The sequence below is a fragment of the Oryx dammah genome, unplaced genomic scaffold, assembly GCF_014754425.2.
Source record: "Oryx dammah isolate SB20612 unplaced genomic scaffold, SCBI_Odam_1.1 HiC_scaffold_1, whole genome shotgun sequence".
NCBI lineage: Eukaryota > Metazoa > Chordata > Mammalia > Artiodactyla > Bovidae > Oryx > Oryx dammah.
Window position 1 is genome coordinate 69,616,822 of NW_024070185.1, and position 14,079 is coordinate 69,630,900.

Consider the following 14,079-nt stretch of genomic DNA (forward strand, 5'->3'; position numbering starts at 1 on the left):
CACCTCATGTTCAGAAAGTCTCATTCAGGAAATTTTAAAAGAATAACAATGAAAGACATAGGGGAAAAAAAACAATAAAACGTAACACTTTATTATTATTATTATTTATCTTAGAAGGAATTCACCAAAGGCTTCATATTATGCTATGGTATCTTTAATTATAAAAATAAGCAAATAAAATAACTTGCATCTGTCATTACCATGATATGTTTCATAACCTTTATATGCACATGGAGCTTAAAAATGTAATTTAACAATAAATAATGACATATACCAGATATGCTCACTGTTTATTCCAGTACTCAGCCAAAAACCTAAATATCATTTAAATTATAAATACATAATGCAAATATAATGGCACAAAAATGTCTAAAGTGCAACCAAATCACAAGAGAAGAATCATGCAAACTGGTCTAGGTCAGCCCCCCAAATCACTCTGTGCAGCAAACACAAGACAAAGCTTTGGAAGTTGAAGGGGGAATTGGAGGGAGGAGGATGGAAGGAGAAGAGATGCAAAAAATTAGCAATATTGTGAGAACTGCTTCTTTCCATATGTGTAGATATATGTATTATAGATACATATATAAATATTATTGTGGGGAGAAAAGGAGGGGGTACCACGGTTTGAAGAGGTCACAGCAAATCAAAGAGAATCCACTGGACTGAAGTAAGAGAGAATTTCGCTAGGAATACTCATAAACTATTTGTTGCATTGGGATCCTGGCTTAGTGCGAAATGGACATAACACACAAAACTTGAATAGCTTTTCTGGTTTGGAGAAGCCAGCCTTGCCTGGGGGCAGGTTTGGGGTGGGGAGGGGTGGTGGAGGGAGGGTGAGGGAGAATCAACTTAGAATATGATCTACCTGATTTCCAAGAGGCTAAGGCAGTGTCCATGTTTGGGGACCTGGGGATGGGGCAGTTCTGGGTATAAAAATGCTCTTAACAATCTGATGTCAACACGCTGAGAGGCTGTGTGGGGACAAAAGCAGCCACGCTCGTGCAGCTGCTAGGTCTGCTGCATCCGCTCTTGGTCCTTGAGCAGCACGTTACTGGTTTTAAAGGCTTTGTGGTAAAGTTGTATTGCTTTTCATTTTTCTGGAGATGTGCCCTCCCTCCTCCCACCAGGATCCCTCCCACTCTGATTCAGACAGATAGGAAGTTCATCTGAGTGAGAGTCAAGCACCAGTGGTTTCTACCTAAGCGAGTTTGGAGTGGCCCTTACAGTCCTACCCCTCCTCCCTCTTCCTCTCTCGACATTGACCTTTGGTGGGCAGTGACGCTCCTAAGGGACTGTTGGGTTCAAGGACAGTGACCCTGAGAAACTACTGTTGTTCATAGCTAGGTTAATCATTTGGCTTTGGTGGTCGCCATCTTGTAAACATCATGGCAGAAAGGATCAAACCGCCAGCTCTGTTTTTCCCTCTTTTTTTTTTTCTTTTTTTTTGTTTGTTTTTTTTTTTCTTTTTTTTTGCAATCCTATACAGAGATGGCCCGGCTGCCAGGACTACTTCGGCAAGGCAGCGTGCTACAGGACAAAAATGTAATAAGAGGAGTTTATTAAGGCTGGACAACCCAGGGTTACTTATACCCCCTCAGCCCCAAGTCCCCCGAACTAAAGACCCAAAGGCTGACTGACTCATTCCTGATTGAGTTCATGGAAAGCCTCCTACCCCATCATCATGTTGCCAGAGAACCAGGCACTGATGAAAGGTGACAAGTCAAGAACTGCCACTTCCCAAGGCATAGCAGGCCAGATCACACTCTTAAGTGGCCCAGGCTCAAAGGGTTGTTCTTTCTGGCTCCTGTAATTCTCAGCTGGATGTGACAGAGCTGTTTCAGGATAGGTCTAAGTCAAGAGTAGCCTCTGGGTTGAGGTGGGCTGGGAGATTAACATCTTGCCTGGGGTCCTTCAGATAAACCTGTTGGTTTTTTTTTTTTTTTTTTCTATCTCATACAGGCCCATCTTAAGTTTTGATGTTGAGTAAAACTACTTCTACCCCCTTAGTTATAAAAAAGGCCACAAGGAGCATTTATGTGGATATCTGGAAGTGAGATAGTTATTCCATTCCCAGGAAAAGAAAAATAAAGCTAAGTTACAAAACTAAATCTATATGCAATAAAGTTATTATATACTGCTTTGTTTAAGCAGAGTCCTCTGGAATTTATGTACAGTACATTAGTTTTCACCTATTTATATTCCACAGTTAGACCTTAAGATTCTCTGGTTTTAAGACAATTGTTAAAGATACTTTTAAAGCTCTGAGCAGTTACAGTACTTAGAGATGTTAGCTTTTTGTTTTTCATTCGATGTAAGAAGATGCAGGCTCCAAGTCTGGTTGGAGAGCCAGGCTCAAGCAATTTGGTAAATGTGTTGGGAAGGAAATTAGACACTGAGGATCAAGACCATAAGACACTAGCTCATGAGAGATCAAGAACTCAAATATGACATTCATATTCGTCCATGGCCAGCACAGATTCATAACACGAATTCCACTGAGCATCTTTATGAGCGTTTGTTTAAGACATGCATTTAAATTAAGTTGCTTCTTATCAGCTAACTCTACTGGGGCAACCATTCTAAAGGGCTCCGCATCTTCAAATGACAATGTCTGGGGAGTTATGTGAATGTTTTGTGTTTGAGAGTTGTTGGAGGGGAGCTGGGAAAAGACCGAGTGGAGGGAAGTGATAAAAGAGGCCACTTTCTCCTGAGGAGAGGCATAGAGATCACGTATGTTCTATTGGTGGGAATGCCGCCATTGCAAAATGTTGAGAAATTGATTACAGAAGCCTAGTTTCATGCAACTTTTCTTTAAGAGGAGGGGGATAGAAAATAGGAACTACTTAAAAAAAAAATCAAACCAGGCACAGTACACTCAAAGTTGGTGCATAAACACCCTTAAAACGATCGTAGTTTGCTGAGGCTGTGATTGCCTCTCCCCGGCTAGGCACTCTCCTGGGAGGTGCGTTTGGTGTGGGAGGGAGAGGCCACCTCACCTCGGAGGTTCCTGAGGAGGACTTTCAGCTTCTGTGGCTCATTGGCACGCCTCCTGTTGAAGTCAGCTCGCTGGTGTGTATGGGCACAGTGATCTGTCTGCAGGATGTGAAAGAGGCTGGCCATGTTGGGGCCGATTTTCTCCATCAGGCTGTCTCTAATGGTGCTGACTGTGTCTTCATCACAGTCCAGCAGGCTTCGGACAAGTCTGTTATAGTATCTGCGTTGGGAAAGAGGAGTCATTCGGTGAGAGCAAGGCAAGACCCTGACTTTCATCTGGGCTGCAGCCAACACCCAGCCCAAAAGGCCAGACCAAACCCCCATGGGAGGCATCAGCCGAAGGTGGCTTTTGCCTCTAACCTTCATGCAGCATCTTCTTAGTGTGGGTGTATGCGCTGCCTTGAGTTACCACCCAGAGTAAAGATGGTTCTGTGTTCATGTTTAGTGCTTAGGAGATTGAGATGGTACTTTGAATAGTGGGCTCATGGTGAGTTCTAAAATCTTTAGAAACAGAATCATGGAGCTTGATGGGGATTGTGAAGGTAATTGAACAATTATTTCATCATCTTTTTTTATGGAGAAGAAGTTAAGGTAGGAGAGCTGAAGGGACTGTCCAGGGTCATCCAATGGGCTAGTGTGTGCTTAGTTGCTCAGTCGTGTAAGACTCTTCGGGACCCCACAGACTGTAGCCCGCCAGGCTTCTCTGTCCATGGAATTTTCTAGGCAAGAATACTGGAGTGGGTTGCCATTTTCTGCTCCAGAGGATCTTCCTAACCCTGGGATCAAACCTGCGTCTCCTGTGTTGGCAGGTGGATTCTTTACCACTGAACTACCAGAGAAGCCCTCCAGTGGGCTAGACATAGAAGCAAAGACTTGGTCAAATGGATGATGTAACCCAGCACTCACACTTATATTTTAATAGTCACTGCACACATATCAAATCATTTATGGTTATTTTGGTGACTCTGCAATTTTTCTTTTTTTGATGGTATGTGTGCATATTCTGACTAAATTTCTATTTTTTTTTTTCTGGTCACATTGAGTGGCATGTGGGATTTTAGTTCCCCAGTCAGGAATGGAACCCATGTTCCTCAGTGGAAACATGGGGCCCTAGCCCCTGGATTGGCAAGGAAATCCCTAAATTTCAGTTTTTAAAGGAGATCCCTGACTTCAGTCATCTCCTGCATTTTTCTACTCAATCTGAGTTCCCTGTCATCCTTTGGCTAGCCTCTCTGAAGGTTATTGTCTCAATCATTTTCAGTCTTCCTGCAAAGGGATAGTGCAGTGAGAGGACCAAATGCCAGGCAATGAGGATATTTACATAAAAAGGCTGGAGGTCCTTAATGGTTCTTGCTTTCTATCATTTCAAGAAGTTTCTCACACCACTCAAGCTTTTGCTGGTCTCTTCTTTTTTGGGGGGGATGTTTTTATAGATATTTGATGACCATCACTTGTTTACTGATGGTTTTGTTTTCCTGACTAGACTGTAAGCTTTACTGAAGGCAGGATATGTTTCCTTATTCTCTGTGTTCCTTGTGTGCCCAAGTCCTAGGACCATATTGCCTGCTCACTGTCTATTTGTTGATTTATTTTGTGGCCATTGAGGAAATGAAGCTTTCAAAATAGAGTTCTTTCCAAAGTCATGGTTCCCTAAAGAAAAAATTATCTGTATATCTTCTGGTAAGTTTCACAAAAAAAATTGGTGTTTGTTATAAATTTCCTTCATCTTTGGTGTGAATTCTTGGAGCATCTGAAATACTGTGGCTAATTCTTGTGGCTCAGAAAGGATTAAACTAACATATATATATATATATATATATATATATATATATATAATTTTTTCCCATGAAGAACATGGTTTAATCATTTTAGTCATAGGACATTTTTCCATGAATAAGATGGCAGTGCAGAAGATGTGAAAACAATTGTGTAAATGTTACACAGCAAATATTCTTAGGTAATATTCCCTTTGATGCAGGTTTTTGAAAAATCAGTACCTGTGAGTTAGACAGCATGGAAATTACCAAAAAAGGAGTCTTTTATGACATCAAGAACACACTTGAACCTTGTCATTGACCTTTTGTCAGTAAACTGTCTAATACTTAATGCATATAAATTACCGGTCCTATTTGTTGGGAAGACAGTTTTGGTATTTTCCAATTTGAATTGGGATGCATCTGCTCCATTTTGAAGAGGCAGTTGTCAAGCCCATCAGTTCTGTGCTCACTAAAAGGACTCTCCTGATGATGGCACATGCTAAGTTGCTTCAGTTGTGTCCAACTCTTTGCCACCCAAGGGACTGTAGTCCACCAAGTTCCTCTGTCCATGGGATTTCCCAGTCAAGAATACTGGAGTGGGTTGCTGTTTCTTCCTCCAGGGGATCTTCCCAACCCAGATATCGAACCCATATCTCTTGCGTCTCCTGCATTTGCACGCGGGTTCTTTACCACTAGCACCACCTGGGAAGCCCCCTGATGATGGTGGTCTGCAGTATTTACATAGAGAGACCCTTTCCTCAGAGGAGCCCTAAGACTGCCAGGCCACGATCTTCCATGAAGAGAAACCTGTTTGTTTTTAACTCACCTCACAGAACACAGGATCAAACATCTTTCCAGAATAACTTAACCCTCCCCCCACCTCCAGAGGTCCTTTCAAGGATGTACAGTAAATAGAGTGGAATATGGGCACTGAAGCAAAGCCATCGCCCTTCTGTGAGGGAGCAGAATGAAGCTGGGGACACAGGGAGTAAAGTGTCTGGGTCTTGGATACAGTCCTGGCTCCACCTCTTCTGTGAAGGAGGATTATATCCAGCTGTTGTTAAAATTGGGACTCCCTGGCACAGAGACACATTTTCCAACCCTTTGGAATTATAAAGCACATGAGTCAAAGCAGATCTCGCTTGGATGGGGAAATGGGGAGAGAAGTGGTTTTGGAAAAAGTGAGAATAGACTACTTTGTATGAACAAAGTAGACATCTACACACCCACATAGATCCCCAGGCATCTCTTGGGCTCTGCTAGGATGTGGTTCCCTGGATCTCTTTGTCTATTTCACAGGGTGTTTTAGATCCTAGAGAAGAAGGTTTGTGACCCCTCACCTTCCTGCCCACCACTCCCTCCCTCACCCCCACTCCCTGCAACATGGACTTTATAACTTAGAAGTTAATCTTTCCATTTCTAGAAAGAACTGTTCACACTTAATGGTCTTCCAAATGGGCTGGAAAAGATGATCTTCCCTTAGGGCAACACTGAAGACTCTAGTCTGGATGAAAAGTCCAACACCAGTAAAGGAACTAAGCTTCTGTAACTAGCCTTACCTCTTTAAGGCCATTTATGTGTTCCTCTGGTCCCGTTTTGTCCAAACACCTGCTCTCCAACTCTGAAAACACCTACTTTTACTGTTGCTTTCTCTGCTAACCCTAATAGGCCACCTGTTATTGGTGCTTCTTGAGGATGACCCTGGCCAGCCTGACTGCTCTTAGCAACTCCCCCGAAATCTACCCTTAGCCTCTCCCATGGAGCTTGTTAACTAAACAAGGGTAGGCTAAGAGAGCTCCTTCGAATAGAAAATGTCCATGGCTCCAGCAGCAGCTCCTGCAAGTGTGGGAAACCTATGAGACTGCCTTGATGCTGACACCATTTGCCTGAGCAAGCAAAAGATTAACCCTACACCTCTTCATTAAGGGCTGGAATATGGCATTGACCTCTGGGGTTGTGGGTGATTGAGACAGATCTTTCCTATCTCTAAGCCACCTCAGTGAGGTTACTGAAGAAATTGTGTCTCCAGAAAAAGTTGATTTAGCACTTGTCACGTATTTCTGGATCACCATCTTGTATCAAATCTTGATGTTACTATAGCTATTGGTGAGCTGTGCCTTCTCTTTGAGGAGAGAATGTACACAACTTTAATTGTTGATCACCAGGGGCTACATTAATTGTCTTCTGTTTGGTATTCCAGTTTTAGACTGTGGTGGTTATCTCCTACAGGTTTTACCTGCTGCCATTTTTGAAGTGGAAATCAAAGAGCTTGGCTCGGGCCGTGTGCATTTTAGGCTCAACACTGCCATTCACTAGCTGTGTGACCTTCAGCAAGTTACCCCCTCTCTTGGTCTGTTCTTTAATTACAAGACAGTTAGCCTAGATAACCTTTATGGTCATTTCTAGCTATGACATTTTATGTTTCTGGGGTTTGATATATACGTTCCTTCTCAATTTAACAATAGCAACAACAACAAAAAAATAGTGCAGATTTGCTTAAGGACCATCCTTTGCATGGAGAGTTAAAACAATTTAAGACAATCCCTTTTGTCATCTTTATGGGGTGAGGCGGTGGGAGGTACTCCCAAGATTTGGTGGGTAAAATCCTGATCACCCAGCCTGATGGGTGTGTGCTCCGTCGCTCAGTTGTATCCAGTGTTTTGTGACACCATGGACTGTAGCCTGCCAGGCTTCTCTGTCAATGGGATTCTCCAGGCGAGAATACTGGAGTGAGCTTCCATTTCCTCCCCCAGGGGATCTCCCTCATCCAGGGATTGAACCTGCGTCTCCTGTGCATTGTCTGGGGGATTCTTTACCACTAAGCTACCTGGGAAGACCTCCTCCTCTCCTCTCAGCCTGGAAGTACCCTTTAAAGCATGTTTCTTGCTTCCCCTTTGAAAATTCCATCAGTTACTTTATTTTCTCGGTAAAGAATAAGATCAGATATTCTCCATAGCTACTGTTTCAGCCATGCTTACCCAAATACACACATACTGCCTAGGAACATTCTGTGTGAAGGTTTATAAATAGTCCTTTGTTTCCCTTGATCAATATTATTCTTCTGTTTCCTGTTCCCTATCCATGCCCTAGAGAGTTGGAAGCTTTGTCAGTTTTCCCACTCTGGATCTGGAATGGTCCAATTTCTTCTCAAATCTCACAGCTGCCCAACCTGCCTGATCAATTTTGCTAGCTTCTCTCCTTGTTGAAAATATAGTTTGCAAATTCAGGCAGGGGGAAATTCCAGCTATTCTTCCTCTTCTAAGCGCATTTCTCTAATGGAAAAGTTCCCTGTTCTGGCTCCTGGTCCAGTCACAGGCTTTTGGATTCTCCCAGGCCCAAATCTCATGCTAGATAAGTCACAGGAAGGTGGAATGAACCTGTAACTACTTCCTTTCACAATTCTGTGCCAGTTGGCACAACATACTGTGTATCTATGGTGGGACAGAGGCTGGGAAAGCAGGATGTGTCAGGAGAGTGAGAAGCTTAAATAGAGCAAACCAAAGCCCAGCATGGAACCGGAAATCTCTAGTTCTGAGCAGGAATAATACTAGCCAGTTGAAGTCAAATAATTGGGGAAAGGTACAGTTGCATGGAAGATTCTAGTCTTTAAGAGAATGACTGTTTTCCCTAATAAAGGTGATTCTTCTAAGATGAGAGAGGATGATAACCAGATTCTGTGTGACCACTTTCTAAAGGTGAAAACAAGACATCTGTTGAAAAGAATAACGGCCTGCTTTAACATTCTTATTACTGGACTTCCCTGGTGGTCCTGTGGTTAAGATTCAGCTTCCACTGCAGGGGTGGTGGGTTTCATCCCTGGTCAGGGAACTAAAATCCCACATACTGCACAGTGCGGCCAAAAAAAAAAAAAAAAGAAAAGAAACTAAATTTAAAAACTCCTATTTCTAGTCTCTTCTTAGATTCTTAGTATCACAAGTCCACAATCTCTATTCTCCTTTCTTTAAGAGCTCTGGCTTCATAATGAAAGACGCTACCTCAGTTGAATCAGAGACGTGAGTAGTGTCTCAAAATTGGCCACATGCCATATTATAGATTATGAACTGTCTTTGGACCCTTAAAGATTAAAACTGATAATGGCTATACTAATATATTCCTGCCCACAGTTACCACACAAACACATATTTAGTCCTTGATGTTGCTATTGAGTCACTAAGTTGTGCCTGACTTTTTATGACCCCATGGACTGCAGCATGCCAGACTTCCATGTCTTCCACTATCTCCTGGAATTTGCTCAAGTTCATGTCCATTAGCCCCCTGCTCCCTAGCCCCTGTCAAACCTAGCAGTCTTTACTTCTTTTCCTTAGGGTGAAGAATCTCCAAGTATCAGACTGTTTTTTTTTTTTTCCCCCCTCTCCAGATGTAATAAGAATCTTCCTAGGAGAATATTAAGACTAATGTCAATATAAAGAGACAGGCCACTTGAGATAAATGATGAATTTGACTTTCCTGTTCTCAGAACATCAGTTAGGACCATGACAGGGTCACTTCCAAAGACTGAATACATGACTTTTATAAATTGACATGAGGTTCTGAAGTACAGTGATCTGTAGTCAGGGTGAATCAGAAATTTACAAAGTTTAATGTCAGAGGCCCCAGCCTTTTCCTAAGGAGGAGCTACTTTTCCATTTTCCAGCGTGTGTGCATGCTAAATCACTTCAGTCATGTCTGACTCTGTGTGACCCTATGGACAGTAGCCCACCAGGCTCCTCTGTCCATGGGATTCTCTGGGCAAGAATACTGCAGCGGATTGTCGTGCCTTCCTCTGGGGGATCTTCCTGACCCAGGCATCGAATCCGTGACTCTTACGTCTCATGCACTGGCAGGCAGGTTCTTTACCACTAGGGCTACCATGTCTAAATGACTAACTCAGTGGTAAGCCCCAGAAGGACTAGGTTATTAAGGACTCTCTGAAGAAGGGAGGCAGCCTCTGGCTAGGAAATCAATCTGGTCAGGCTGTGTTAGCTGTCTTGTGGTCAGAGTAACTCATAGGGTCTGATCTTTGTGAATATGTGCAGATTTGACTGGAGAATCAGAATAATAGCCCTTCAGGACTCGGAGTCAAGTGTTAGGCTGTGCACCATCACAGGAGGCTGAACCTGACTGGTTTGCGTTGTCCCTGCCATACTTCCACGCTGGCCCCATTAGCACCTCTGAACTTGATCATGGATGATGAAGCCCAGGTCTTGCCAGAAAGCTTTCTAGACCATGGAATGAGCATGTCTGCCATCTCATGTCTTAGGTGCTCACTCCTGGCTGGTAAAGACAGTGAGTCAAGGATGCAGAAGGGCATGATGCTCAGATATTACTAGCTCAGTGGCTTGGGCTCACTGTCAAATACTAAGATCAATGTGGGATCCAGGGAATCAGCAGAAAACCATTTCAGGAAACCCTGGACTAGAGGAATGGGATGACAGACCTGGAAGGGAACATAAGAATCATCTAGTCCAGCCACTTCACTTTTCCCAAAGGAAATTTGAGTCCCGCTGATGTGAGGTGGCTTGCTCTGGGATACCCAGTGAAATATCTGAGTGGACTTCAGACTGACTCAAAATACATGCAGTTTTAGAAGTCTGTTGATGGCATTTGACTAAGGTTTTCATGATGACCCATTGTACTTTGCCTAGTCATGATTTCAGCCCAACTGGATGTCTCAAAAGCTTGTTTCCATAAACTTCATAATTCCCTTCAAGACAATGCACCCAGGGATGCTGTGGATGAAGTTTTCTATTAGATGCATGGAAAGACTTTTCTACAACAGTGAAAAAAAAATCCAGGCTGCCTAAGCTGTCACAGACAATCACAAACATATTTTTTCCTGCAAAAGCTGGGAAGACTGCAAGCTAAAATAAGAGCACGACTGTGGCAATTTAACCCCTTCTGTATCTGGCTCTGCCAGTCAATCACTCCCTCCTCCCCCACAATTGCCAAAAAGTGGATTCATCTGTACCTGTTGGAGAAATGATTAGGGAGCTGGACGACTTCCGTGAAGGCTTCCGGGTTCCGCTTGGCGACACTGCACACGTTCAGCTTGCTGTAGCACTCCTCCTGGACCTCGGCAATCATCCTCTGGAAAGTGGAGCACCTCCGAATGGCCAGGAAGACCTTGGAGGTGACCCCATTGGCGATGCACTTTAAGCTCTCTTTGACAAATGCTTTTCCCTGCCAAGGAAGGAGGGGGGCAAGAGGACAAACTTTAGCTTGAGATGAACAGAGAGGACAGTGCCTACAGTATGTAGAACTTAAGGGGGCATGCCTTGGCACTGTCTCTAACCCTAACCCTAACCCTTAACCCCTAACTCTAACCCCAGACTGGATGGTAGATGGCCCTCTACGTGCATGCATGCTCAGTCACTTCAGTCGTGTCCAACTCTTATGACCCCATGGACTGTAGCCTGCCAGGTTCCTCTGTCCATGAGATTGATTCTCCAGGCAAGAATACTGGAGTGGGTTGCCATGCCCTCCTCCAGGGGATCTTCCTGACCCAGGGACTGGACCCTCATCTCCTGCATCTTCTGCATCGCAGGCAGATTCTTTACCACCAGGGAAGCCAGCCCTCTAAATGTCCTTGTAATAAGAGAATTGTAGGCTGGAGTCAAGATTTAAAAAAAAAAACAAAAAACAAAAAACAACCCTATTCCCTTAGACTACCTTGAGAATTGAGCTCCATAGAAATGAAATGAGATGACAAAAAGAGATGAACCATAACCAACCACTCTGCAGCCTAAAAATAGCCAGAGTATGGCTTTGTATTCTCTGGATTGAGATTTGACAACTCAAATCACAAGCTAGTAAAGAAACAAACAAGCAAGCTAGTATGCTGGCTTATATAGTGAGAAGAGCTTCTTTGTTAGAACATTTTTATTTCCTCTTGAAGAAGCAAAGATTTTCCACTCATCACCCCTCCCTTATAAGACAGCCTCTGTCAGCGTGTTACAATTGTGCATTAGAGTGGGTGGAGAGTGGCTTATATAGAACCTATTTCTTGGCCCACAGTGTGTGTGTGTGTGTGTGTGTACACATGTTAGAGATGAGAATTTAGAGTAGGGAGGCTAAGAAGCAGAGCTGGTTCCCTACAAGACTGGGTCCAAAGAACAATAGTCTCATACACTGTTAACAACACATAGCCAGTGGGAGCAGGGGTCAAGGTCTTATTACCTGAGTGTCAAATTTAGCAGCGCTGTACAAGAAGGATTTACAGATGTCGTACATCCCACCTGTGTCACAGGTGGAGTTTTCCAGGCATGCAAAAGCTCCACAGCCAACCTGCAGCGCGCTGTTGAGGCAGCGAACCACTTCAGCTGAAAGAGACAAATCCATCCAATCTGGGTCAAATGGTGAGGATGCTCTGGACAGATCATGGTGATGTGGTGGCAAAATTCAAAGACAAAGGGGTGAGAAAAACTTCTCCTGGGAGTCTGTGATGGGGCCAGCAGAAAGACCCATTCAGAGTGGTGTGGGGGGTGAAGGAGAGAGGGGACGCCTTTTGCTTATAAGAACCAGAGCACATGGAGGAGTGGGAATGAGTTTTCCTTTGGAGGCACAGTCTTGGTCTCACCACCCCATACAGTTTTGGTAGCTGGAGAAGTAAAGTTGGAAGATCAGGCATGCACAGTTCTTGAAGGAACTCTGCAGAATCCAAGGTCATGTCCTAAAGGCTGAAAGCCTGGGAAGGCAGTGATGGGTGGGCAAGTTTAGGAGGAGGAAGGGCCAGGGAGTCCATCTGGCTTCCAAAAAATACACTCCAGGGTAATAAGGATGGACATGCGTGTGTGCGTGTGCGTGCTCAATCGGGTCTGACTCTTTGTGACCCTCTGACTGTAGCCTGTCAGGTTGCTCTTTCCATGGGATTTTCCAGGCAAGAATACTGGAGTGGTTTGTCATTTCCTTCTCCAGGGGATCTTCCCGAACCAGGGACTGAACCCATGTTTCCTGCATTGGCAGGCAGATTCTTTACCATCTGTGCCACCAGGGAAACCCCAATAAGCATGGACATTTGGTCTAAATGGCAGAGAAGGACTTGCTAGGAGTCCACTTGGAGACCCTTCTGATTTAGGATGTTTAACTTACCTTCCTATTGGCAGAAAGAAATCTGATCCTTTCATGTTTCATCCCAACCCCCCACCATAGGACAGTGCTTAGAGGTATGTATAATCTCTCTTATATTAAAAGCCATTTTTTTAAAAGAGAGAAACACAGGTGTAGAATAACAAGGCCAAGGCACCCCCTTGTGCAAGACGGAAAGAAAACCGCAAAGAACTTGCATGAGGCTTTCTACATTGTGGATAAGATCTCCCATAAAAGTAATTTCTCTCCTACAGAAGAGGGGGGGCGGTGTTCTGGCAGGCAGCTCAGCGAGAGAAATGATCTGCAGCCTTCATACCATAGGAGTCTCCTCTGAGATCAAAAGCACGTTTCGGTTAGGCGGCCCCTCCCCCCCCGCCCCCCCCTCCCGCCCCCCGCAGCCTCTGAGATGTTACAAGTCATTTCCCTAATTATATATTTCCACGGGTTCAAATTATAACTTTGCTTAAAGCAGTTTTAATATGCATTAGGGTTGCTATTGTTTTAGCCAAGCTGGAATTGTGAATCACGGCATCTCTATAGCAACTAAGTACAAAAGGAAGTGAACCAAAGCTCTCCTCTCGGCAGGGACCTGTGCTCTTTCGAGGGGAGCGGCGTCCAACACCTGCGAGCCCATCTTTGCTGACAGTCGGGGCGGGGCGGGGTGGGGGCAGAGAGAGAGAGCGAGCAGGCATGGAAGGCAAGCAAGATGGACAAGCCAAGTCCAAAGGCAGAGGTGTCAATGCCGGCTTCCTGAGGACTCTTTTCCTTTAGAGGCTAAGATAATACACAATTGACTGCTCCCGGAGTCAGGACTAGAGTAAGACCCCCGCCCCCTTGGAGAAATAGCTGCTACCTTTCACAAATACTTTTTTACGAGGGGGCTCCCTGGCCACGGGGCTGCGTGGGGATTGAATGGAGCCCTGAGAGAGCAGGTACAGACAGAAGGAGCAGTGTCGGGGGCGGGGGGTGGGGTGGGGGTGGGGGTGGGGGTGGGATGTATAGGGTTTTCTGTAAATCTGCCCTGAATTTGTCAGACTGGAGGGCTATGGCTCGGTAAATAGCTCTGCAGAGGGAGCTTTCTGTGTGTTCCCTGAAGGGCCAAGGAAGTCAAGTTATGGGGTCTTTAGGGTGAAGGAAGAGGAGCAGCATCAGACAAGTCACGTCTCACCTCAAGATCAGCTTCGGCTTCTGGAAAGTATAGAGAGCGCTTTGAAGCATGCCAACATTCAAGCCTCTCCCCCGC

The 14,079-nt window shown here is 44.6% G+C and overlaps 1 protein-coding gene across 1 annotated transcript in view; it reads right to left on the minus strand.

Moving 5' to 3' along the window:
- Positions 1-273: 273 nt before the first annotated feature.
- Positions 274-14,079, minus strand: part of STC1 (stanniocalcin 1) — a 19,650-nt gene continuing 5,844 nt past the window's right edge. The window contains exons 2-4 of the mRNA XM_040243169.1: positions 11,928-12,070; positions 10,720-10,931; positions 274-3,214 (exon numbers count right to left, since the gene is read on the minus strand). Of these exons, the coding sequence (XP_040099103.1) occupies positions 2,944-3,214; positions 10,720-10,931; positions 11,928-12,070 (626 nt within the window). The 3' untranslated portion in view covers positions 274-2,943. The remainder of the gene's footprint in view (positions 3,215-10,719; positions 10,932-11,927; positions 12,071-14,079) is intronic.